The 11,424-nt window shown below is 38.7% G+C and overlaps 1 protein-coding gene across 1 annotated transcript; it reads right to left on the bottom strand.

Moving 5' to 3' along the window:
- Window positions 1-9,400: 9,400 nt before the first annotated feature.
- On the bottom strand, window positions 9,401-9,958 carry LOC145105757 (uncharacterized). Its single transcript, XM_079042833.1, has one exon. It carries the CDS (start codon window positions 9,956-9,958, stop codon window positions 9,401-9,403), a length of 558 nt encoding a protein of 185 aa, XP_078898959.1.
- Between the last annotated feature and the right edge of the window lie 1,466 nt (window positions 9,959-11,424).

The raw sequence follows: 11,424 nt of genomic DNA, 5'->3' as shown, positions 1-11,424 counted from the left end.
GCCAATTATTCATCAACATTCAGTTCCCAGATATGGTCAAAGAGGGAGAAACCCTTGATATGAAGTCGTTAGGTCCCCACACTGTTGGCCTCATTAAGCAGAATCGCAAGGGCAAAGTCGTCTTCCAAGGAATACATCCTCTTGTGAAATTCGAAAAATTTGCTGAGATAAATGAATCCTCCGAATCTCATGGAACGTCAGACAAAATTTCATCTGAGCCCACTTCTTCTGAGCGAGTCATTTCGGAAGATGATGTCATAACAGTGTCAGATCGTGCTGAAGAAGAAGAAATTTCAGCTCCTAATGCACAAGTAGCTGAGGAACATGAGTTGAGATCTATTCATGTTCAAAGTGATTATAATGAGGGGTCTTCAAAAAGCGGAACGGAGACTGACTTATACGAAGACATCGATCTTACCGGTTTCGATAAGGATGAAATTCCTTTAAATTTTGGTAGCAATGAAGACTTCATAACCGGTGAAACCCTCAACATGATACTTGACAATATCGATGAAGTTGCTCATCCAGCAACGGAGATAAGGGAAAACTAAGATGTTCTCGAAGCCACGCCTCCTCTTACTAATCCAATGGCGGAAATAGCAATTCCTATGGTGACATTGTCAGGGATTCCTCCCCTTGATGTTGTTCCACCTACATCTGAGCCATTGGAGAGTGATCGCACAACCTCGTAGGCCTCTCAACCTCCGATAAAGAGAAAAAGACTTGACCCTAGACAGGGAATTCCTGATTTGGGTGTATTTCAAAGCCTTTCAACTCCACCAACAACCACTCCCGCTATCGTTTCATCTGAACCTGTTAGTGAAGGTCCTAGCACCTTCTATGAAGCTGGTGGTTCCTCCTTCCCCACAGGTCTTTCTCCTCCCAAGCCAGACCATGACACTGCTTCTGTGAGGCTAGCCAGGCATTTGGCTGAAGAACAATTCACAACGCCTCCCTCACGTGGTAAAGGAATATCTATTGGGGATGGCATCTCTGGAGAAGAGAATCCTACAATCCTTGGACTTCAGAAGGAGATCGGTGTGCTGAATCAGAAAAATATCGAGCTTGATATCAAGGTTGCAAACCTTCAAACTGAGAATGCCAAGCTCAATATTCAAGTTGCTGATCTTCTTGAAGATAAAGCTCTAAAGACGAAGAAGATCACTGATCTTCAGACGCATTTTGGTTTATTGACCGCCAGCTATTATGATTTACAGAAGAAGCTGGAAGAAGAACTTGGCGATAAATTCAAGTCATCTGTTGATGAGCCAAGGGTCTATCTTCCCAATCAAGATGCTCCCGTAGTTCAACCTCCTACAAGAACAACCAGGATTGTCGATTGTTTTGACAAAGAACCAGCGCAGGCTCCAAATGTCGTGGCGTTAAAACGTGCTAAATTAGCCAAGTCTGCTGAGAAGGGTCAGTTTTTGTTCAAAAGAAGCTCGGATCAGAATGCTCCCGGGGGTCAACCAAACATCACCTTTACGGATCTTGGAGAAAATCGCTTCAGGGACGTATATGGTGATAGGTCAGGGATCATCTCATGGGGTTTTCATGACACTCTAAATATGTGGATCGTGAGAAGAAAGAGTGGCAATACTGAATTGTATAAAGATGCTCACGACTTCCACTCTTGGACCAGGGTTGATCTCACAGAGTTGTCTAAGGCTCCTTTTGCAAATCCGTCAAATGAACCCAAGGCGACACAGTTCAAGTCATTTTTGGAAGATCAAGTGGCAAAGGGCTTTCCCTCAATGAAGGCTGCAGAGTCTATTATCAAGATATACCCAAGTGTCATTGATCCCAAAACCAATCAGCCTCTTCGGTCTGTGATGTGGCCCGCTACTAATCAAGTAAAGTAGATTCCTATCCTTCAGAACCATCCAGATGGATCTTTAAAATCCATGCAATACTGGGTGTTTGATGAAACTACAGCTTCCGCTGTCATCAAACTTGAACATGGATGTATTCGTTTATATGACAAGAGGGATCTGTTACAGTTTGGAAAGTGGGATATACATCAGCTCTCTCATCATCAGATCAAGGTGGCTGAAGACCTTTTTGAGTCTGCTGCTAAGGAGTACACTGCCATGGTTGCTGATATTATTCAAAAGGAGATGTGGAATGGAGCTATGGGAAAATCAGATGTGCTGGTGATTGATAAAGACTGAGTCCAAGCTAGCACCAAACCAAGGGGGAGATTGAAGGGTCCAGTTAATGGTTTGGTCTAGGCTTTCATTGTAATAGTTTATTTTGAGTCTTTAGTGCATTTAGTGGGTTGTTTAGCAGTTTACGGCCTGATGATGAGTTTACGGCCGTAAGCCTGTTTACGGCCGTAAACCCAGTTTGCGGCCCAGACGTTTTCAGCAATAAACGTGTGCAAGCTTGATTTCTTTTCTTCTTCTACTCCTATTCTGATTGCTTTTGATTGTTTGTTGCTTGATCATTGGTAAAGATCCGTTTCAGGACCTTACAAATATCGACATCTTAAGTAACATGGAGTCAAGATCTATGAACTAAGACACCTTACACATCATATTATCAAGCTAAAAGTGTTCATATGTTTAAGACATAAAAACTTAAGGCAAAAACCTTGTTAAGGGTCAAAATTGTCAAGAAAACAAAAGATAAGGACAAAAAGTGACATTTATGTTTTTATAAGGATCAAACAGGTCCTACTTTTATAAAAAATGGATTTTTATGATAAACATGCTTTCCACTGGGGCAAAAATGTAAATTTTAGCTTAATGGGCCAAACATTTGGGCCTCACGGTTTTAGGCCCAAATTTGCGAAAAAATGAAAATTTTGGGATTAAAAATGTTATTTGACCAAAGTTTGAGTAATAAATGTAAATAAACCAAATTTAAGGGTGAAAATAACATTTGTTTCTAAATTGGACCAAAAATTTAACTTTTATCAAAATTGGGCCGAAAGTGTCAAATTTTACAAACAAGGGGCTGAAAATGCAATTTTCTGCAAAACTTGACTATAAATGTCAAAATATAAATTTTGGACCAAAACTGTGAATTTCTAAACATTTGGGACGGAATTACATATTTTTATAAATTATGGACTAAAGTGTTATTTTTACAAAACTTTGGGCTTTAATTGAAAATTTGAGGCTTATTGGCCAAGAACGTCGTTTTTACAAAAAGAGGACTTTTTATAATCAATTTGGCAAACTTTGAGCTAAAACAAACAACGAAACAATAACGAATGAACGAAATACCTCGATGACAATTTTATTGGGCCTAATATTCACATTACATGGCCAATGGGCCTTAAGGGCCCATTCAAGTGTATATTTAGTACAATATTTTCCATGACATGTTTATTGGGCCTCGCGACCCATTTACATGTTAATTTGGGCCTGAGTTATGGGTCACATGTTTGTTGGGCCTTGGTGGTCCACTTACACACCTATTGGGCCCAAATTACCCTCTTACATGTTATTGGGCCTTTGTGGTCCATTTACATGCTAATTGGGCTTGGACTGAAATTCACATGCTTAGTAGATCGTAACTATACCTTTACATAATTATTGAACTTCATATACTTAGATATGTACCTTTGGATTTGATAACATACAACATACACGTAAACATTAAACATAGTACGAAAGGTTGAGAATCTAGTGAGACGTGTCGGTTGGCACCTTTGAGTGTACAATCGTAGCCTGTAGTTATGACCAAAGTTTCCTGGAGGGAGAGCGGGAGTTTGTGTATAGATCTATATGGGGTGACCCCCCACGCCTTAGCTGTTCGCTACAGCTACACTAAGCCAGTCTAGGGCGACAAAGCCTTGAGCAGATACCGGCATTTGGAAAAATGCCAAGACAGGCAACCTAGTCATTATCATGTATGGTTATAACGGCTCATATAGAGATCCAATACCAATTTAACATTTCGGAGATTAACCCTTCAATTGTGTCGATACAAAACAACTTATTTACGATACTGGAACCTTGACATTATTATAAATCAGAAAATATCGGATTTTCTGGGGAAATATTAATATTCAATTATCACTTACTTACATTATAGAGAAATCTAAACTACATTCATATATGTTACTACTATGAAATTCACACATGTATCTATACTTGATTTTCACATCGTTTTCAGACATTTTACAGAAAATATCGGATTTTCTGGGTTTTTACGAAAGATACAAAGACTTTTATTCAAAATTATTTATGAACTCACCAACATTATATATGTTGACCGTTTTCAAAATAACTTGTATTCTCAGGTAATCGTTAAGCAGGAAGATTTTCAAGTGTGTTTGGTTTTATTTTATGTAACATCATTCATCGTACTATTAATACTTTGAACTTATGTAATTTATAACAATGTACTTGATGTGAAGAATGCTGGTTTTTATATGTAATGTTGGTAATGAATGTGTTACGTTTCATGTATATTCATTGTGATGATAATTCAATTATTAGTCACACGAGCCCCCGAACATTTCTGCCGTCTGGTTCGGGGGTGTGACATACCACCACTATAGTCCTCCACAATCTTCGCCCTCCTAAAAAAAATAACGTTGAATGGAGGTGTGGGTAGCATGGTTAACACTCTCGCGGCCCCTCTCTCAAGAATACCATATGACCTTGCTAACTTGGTCACAAACATTCCCCCATTAATTTTGGAGGTCTTTCTTTCTTTCACCGCTCCTTCTCCCAAATACCTCGTCAAACAATAAGGAAGATTGAAAAATGTATTTGGCATAATTATGGACCATAAATAGAACACGTCAAGGCTTGGCACCTTGTCATCATCTTTCCTCATGTGTATTTTGCTTGCAATAAGGCGATGAATGAGGCGATGGATTGGTGACCGGATGCTCCTTTCTTGAGCCGCGGAAGGTATATAAACATTGTTAGCTATTGTGGGCCACCAATTTGCAAAGTTCATTCCTTCGGGAAATGTTTTGTAGCGACAATCCAAAAAAGTACCAAACGCCTCAGTCATGTCCAAAGATTGGTCATAAAGGCCCATCCTCCATCCTAGGTCCACCATGCTACATTGTCGGTACTCCTCACCAAGACAAAAGGTCAAGGCGTTGGGGTTAGTAGTCATCCCCTCCTAGAAATGAGACAGTGGAAAAGAATTCCAAACATAACTCCCGATACACCGGTTCTTGAATCCGGAATAGTTTCCTCCACCCATCGCATGTGATTTGAATCCCATCTTGAATGAAAACCTTAGTTAAGTATGGGTTTAAAGACTCCTCCAAACCCACTTGCCCAATCCATGTCCAATTCAGTTCATTTGGCACATAGAACTCTTTCTTCTTAAGTGTCTCAAGTTTCTTTTTCCATCTAGTCAAAGTAGACTTGGATCCAACTTCGGGAAAGTTGAACCAAGGGAAATCCCCTTGGTGTCTCCTTGAGCTTTGTCCCTTTCTGAACATCTTCTGCAAAATTAAACACAAGGAAAACAACCACAAACCACAGAACTTGTTAAACATTAGAATCTGGAAAAACAGCATGGACTCATCGAGTTCATGAACAGACTCAATGAGTCCGAGGAACAGTTTGGGATAGCCTTCCTGATTTGAACGAAATCATCCATGTAAACTTAAAATTTGTTCCAGGGGTTTGTCTAGGGTGATGTACCAAGTATTAATTCACCAAAAATTTCAATCCAAATACTCTAATTTAATCAAAATCAAAACCCTAAAATTCTTGTCCAAAACTAAAAATCGGGTTTTTAACAAATTACTTCTCTTAAACTACTAAAGATCTAAACTTTAATAAGATTTTGCATGAAAAACGTTACCTTTTGAACAAATTAGAAGAGAAGATCACGTAAACTTGAAATTCTTGCTTGAGAGCACTTCTTGGTCGAGTGGGGATGGTGACGGCTCTGAAATTGGAACTTTTACTCTTTTAGGGTAAAAACCCTAATTTTATAGAGTTAAATTTTTTTTTTCTGTTAACAAAGTCTACTCGTCGAGTTGGGTGTCCCCGAATCGTCGAGTGGAGATGTATTTTACATATTGTCACGGATTTCCAGACGGACACGTCGAGTAGGGTCGACTGGACTCGACGAGTGGTTCATTCTGTTCGAAATTTTTTTGTTGTTCTCTTAAAAATGAATTTCACTACACCCCACACTCAAACTTTGCTTGTCCTCAAGCAATCATTTAAAGCTTAAACAGAGGATAAAGACAAAAAATCCTTTAAAACACACAATACAAAGAAAACTAAAAATCAAAATGAAAAGAAAAGGGTAAAAAGAACGCAAACTCAAACCGTGGGTTGTCTCCCGTAAGCGCTTCTTTTTGAGGATTGTTTAGCTGGACTCCTTCCCGCGCTACGTTGCAGCGACTTTCTCCAAGTCCATTCCTTCCTCAAGTAGTTCTTCATTCAGTATGCCTTCTTCATATTTCTTGACCCTATGCCCATTCACTTTAAAGTTTGACCCATCTTTGCTCCACAACTTAATTACCCCGTACGGATACACATGCTTGATTGTAAAAGGCCTAGACCAACTAGTGCATAATTTTCCCAGAAATAATTTGAGTCTTGAATTATACAAGAGAACCTTTTGATTAGCTTCAAAGTCCTTATTACCCTTCAACCTTGCATCATGCAATCTTTTTGTCTTGTCTTTGTAGATCAACGAGTTAGTGTAGGACTCGTTCCTCAATTCTTCCAAAGCATTCATTTGCAAAAGTCGATTGGCACGCAACTCATTTGGGTCAAAATCGCATGTTTTTAAAGCCCAATAGGCTTTACGTTCAAGCTCCACGGGTAAATGACAATTTTTACCATAAACCAATCTATAGGGAGTGGTTCCAATGGGTGTTTTGAATGCGGTCCTAAATACCCAAAGTGCATTATCCAATTTGTCCGCCCAATCTTTTCTATTGCTACTCACCGATCTTTCCAATATTCTTTTGAGTGCCCGATTTGTGACCTCGATTTGCCCATTTGTTTGTGGGTGGAATAGTGCTGAAAATCTATGGCGTACACCATATTTTTGCAACACTTTTGCTAGTTGGTCATTAGCAAAGTGGGTTCCTCTATCACTAATGAACGCCTTGGGTAGTCCAAATCTAGAAAATATTTTTTTTAGGAACTTCACCACAACCCTTGCATCATTGGTTGGTAATGCTTGCGCTTTTGCCCATTTTGACACGTAATCCACCGCCACAAGTACGTCTTTATTGCCTTTGGATGAAGAAAATGGTCCCATGAAATCCACACCCCACACATCAAATATTTCACAAATTTGAATATTCCTTTGATGCATTTCATTACTTGCCGAAATAGTACCCGTTCTTTGGCAAGCATCACATTCCCTCACGTAAGTAGCAGCATCCTTGAAGATAGTAGGCCAATAGAATCTCGCATCAAACACTTTATTAGCAGTGAACAGTACCCATGATGTCCTCCTGCCGGTCCATTGTGGCAAGGCTCTAATATGTCTCGAATTTCCTTGCCAAAAACGCATCTTCTTATGATCCCATCCGCGCAACTCCTAAAAAGATATGGCTCATCCCAGAAATAATACTTTCTGAAAAAAGCTTCTTCTTTTGTTGATGAGTGAGTCCTTTTGGAAGAAAGTCGTCAGCCAATAAATTTGCAATGTTGGCATACCATGGTTCTTCCCCCATAATCACCATCAAGTACTCTTCCGGGAAGCTATCTTGAATGCCCTTGTCGTCCATCTCGTCCCTTGCTGGATTTTCTAATCTAGAAGAGTGGTCAGCAACTACATTTTCCATCCCTTTCTTGTCCTTGATCTTGATGTCAAATTCTTGTAGTAAAAGCACCCATCGGATCAATCTTGGCTTTGCATCCTGCTTCGCAAACAAATACTTAATAGCAGAGTGGTCAGTAAAAACAGTAGTTTTGGAAAAAATTAAGTAGGGACGAAATTTGTCAAAGGCATACACCACAACTAATAATTCTTTTTCCATTGTGGCATAGTTCTCTTGGGTCGGATTTAGGGTCTTGATCGCATAGTAAATGGGTTGAAAATGCTTGTCAACCCTTTGGCCAAGTACAACTCCTAAAGAATAATTGCTTGCATCGCACATTATCTCAAACGGTAAGTTCCAATTTGGGGCGATAATGATCAGGGCGTTAGTTAATTTTTCTTTCAAAATTTCAAAAGAGGCTAAACATTCTTTAGAAAAATTAAAAGGTGTATCTTTCAAAAATAGTTGAGTTAAAGGTCTAGTAATTTTGGAAAAATCTTTAATAAAGTGGCGGTAAAAATCGGCGTGACCTAGAAAACTCCAAACGTCCTTTACATTAGTTGGTGGGGGTAATTTAGCAATAGTATCAATTTTCGCCCGATCCACCTCAATCCCCGCCTTGGATACTTTATGGCCTAACACAATGCCCTCTTTCACCATGAAATGACAGTTTTCCCAATTAAGAACTAAATTAGTCTTCTCACACCTAGCCAGCATCAAATCAAGGTTAGCAAGAAAATCATTAAAAGAAGAGCCAAAAACGGAAAAATCATCCATGAATACTTCCATGAATTTTTCCACCATGTCGTGGAATATCGTCGTCATGCATCTTTGAAAAGTCGTCGGCGCATTGCATAACCCAAAAGGCATGCGTCGATAGGCAAATGTTCCACTTGGTCAAGTGAAAGTTGTCTTCTCTTGATCAATTGGGTCAATAGGTATTTGAAAATATCCTGAAATCCCATCTAAAAAACAATAATAACTATTGCCTGATAATCTCTCAAGCATTTGATCAATAAAAGTGAGAGGGAAGTGGTCTTTGCAAGTGACATCATTTAGCTTTCGATAATCGATGCACACCCGCCAACCGGTTACCGTTCGTGTGAGTATGAGATCGTTCTTCTCATTTGCTACGACGGTCATTCCTCCTTTCTTGGGCACTACTTGGACGGGACTAACCCATGGACTATTGGAAATTGAATATATAATCCCGACATCTAAGAGCTTGACAACCTCCTTCTTGACCACCTCTTGCATGTTTGGGTTCAACCGCCTTTGATGTTGCACATCCGGATTTGCACCTTCTTCAAGGTTGATCTTGTGAGAGCAATAAGAAGGGATTATTCCCTTAATATCAGTAATTTTCCATGCGATGGCGTTTTTCCTTTTCTTCAAGACTTGGATTAACTCTTCTTTTTCAGATTTGGTGAGGTAAGAAGATATAATTACATGTTTTTGGTTACCCTCTTCCAAAAATGCATATTCTAGATGTGTTGGCAAAGTTTTCAGCTCTAATTTTTAGTTCTGAACACTGAACACGTAGAGTCCAGAGAGGGGACTCGTCGAGTTCAGGTTAAGATTCTCGTCTGATCGCGATTTTTCATATGGACTTGTCGAGTAAGTGTCTTCAACTCAGCGAATCTCCTTTTCTGTACTTTTTATGATTTCTTCGTATTCACTTTCTTAAAGAATTCTTTCAATCTCCTTCAGGTCTCTTTCAGCATCAAAGTCATCTTCAAGGGCATAACTGAATTCGCTTGACTTGTCTTCTTTCCATTCTTCCATTAGCTCTTCCAAGACGTCTACCGAAAAGGTCATGTCATCACTATACTTAGAATGCTTCATGGCCTTATCAAATCCAAAAGTGACTGACTCGTCCCCTACTCGAAGGGTAAGTTTGGATTTTCTCATGTCTACTATGGCACTCGTGGTGTTTAGGAAAGGTCTTCCAACGATGATCGGCACTTGGTAGTCCTCTTCCATGTCTAGCACTATGAAATCCGCGGGGAATACAAATTTATCAACTTTGACCAATAAGTCCTCGCATATCCCCCTTGGAAATGTCACCATCTTGTTTTCTAGATGAATTTCCATACGAATCGGTTTCGGCTCCGGAAGGTTCAACTTTTTAAAGAAAGAGTATGGCAAAAGATTAACACTTGCCCCTGAATCCGCCAATGCATAACTAGTGGCTAGGTTCCCGAATTGGCATGGAAAAGTCAACATCCCTGGGTCACCCATTTTCTTTGGCAATTTGTGTTGGATTAGATGTCTAAGCCCATAACTATTATTGGTATGTACTTGACCCGAAAGTAGCATGGCCCATTTGGGTTGCATGTCATCAGGACAATTTGTTAGGATAGACTCTTGAGAGAAGGTAATATATGATTTATTAATATATTATAAGTTCTAATATATTAATATGAAATCATATGTTTTAATTAGTATTGATCAAGAATTAATTTGGAATTAATTTTGTGATCAAAAGAGACTAACTAAATCTATGGGGACTAATTATGGTAATTAGTTATATTTATATGTGTTGGGCTTATGATCCATGTTGGACCAAGTTTATGTATGGATACATAAAGAGTTGGGCCACATGAACCATGGATCATAACACCCATGGGTATGGATTTGGGTTATACCCATGAGCCTTGGAATCCCACATATAAATATTTTATTTCATAGCCAAAATCACCACTAATGTATTCTTGGAGGATATGGACGGTTTTGGTGTGTATGAATTCTCTCTCAAGTTTCATCCTTTGCCCTTGATGTGTTGTGACTTCATTTGAGGCTTCCACACTATTGGGGCTAATCTCTTATGGCCAAATACATCAAGACTTCAAGCTACATAAAAAGGTATGTAACTCTAACTAGTATCTTATATGGTTTATGTCAAATACATGCTAGTTATAGGTTTAATGCCTTGGAAACCATTTGCATGTATAATTAGTGAAAACATAGATCCAAGGTATTTAGGGTTGTATGTGCACCATAGGATGCTGTAGTATACTAAAACCCATCAGTGGTATTAGAGACAAGGCTTGTTTTCAATTATACTTGATGCAAATGGCTGAAATTCGAAGTTTTTTTGCTGTCTGGACAGGGGACTCGACGAGTCCATTAAGGGACTCGACGAGTCCATGTACAAATTCATTCAACTCGTCGAGTTGGTTCTTGCACTAGGCGAGTTGGACTCCCTGACAGCATATCTTCGAGTTTTTTGGCTGGAATTGGACTGGGAACATTACCCTAAGCTGTTTTTAAACTTATAAACCTGTTTTTGATGTGGTAATGTTTATGCTAATCCAATTTCAAAGATAATTGTCAATGGATTCATGTTTTGTATTAGTTTAATGGTTAGACAAATTACATGAAAATTGTTTGATTTGAATTATCTTGTTCTTATGAGTTGGTTTAGATTAATAGAAAAATTATGTGATAATTTGTTTTTAATCCAAATTGATCTAAAAGTTGTTCATAAAATGTGTTTTCGTAACTTGTCCTCAAGTTATATGAAAAGTCTCATTTTTGATTTTGAAAACTCATAAGATTTCTGTAAGTTATGAAAATGAAGAGTCTCATTCTTTTAATGTTTTTAAAATCTTCCATAACTTGTCCTCTAGTTATGGAACTTGAAGAGTTTTTTCATTAAAACTACTTTAAACTCCTAAGTTATGGAAACCAAAAGCTTTTTGAAT

Source organism: Lactuca virosa, chromosome 4 (assembly GCF_052849685.1).
Source record: "Lactuca virosa cultivar CGN04683 chromosome 4, Lactuca_virosa_CGN04683_v6, whole genome shotgun sequence".
Taxonomy (NCBI): domain Eukaryota; kingdom Viridiplantae; phylum Streptophyta; class Magnoliopsida; order Asterales; family Asteraceae; genus Lactuca; species Lactuca virosa.
Note: the sequence above shows the minus strand (reverse complement) of the source record. Positions and strands in the feature narration are given on the sequence as shown.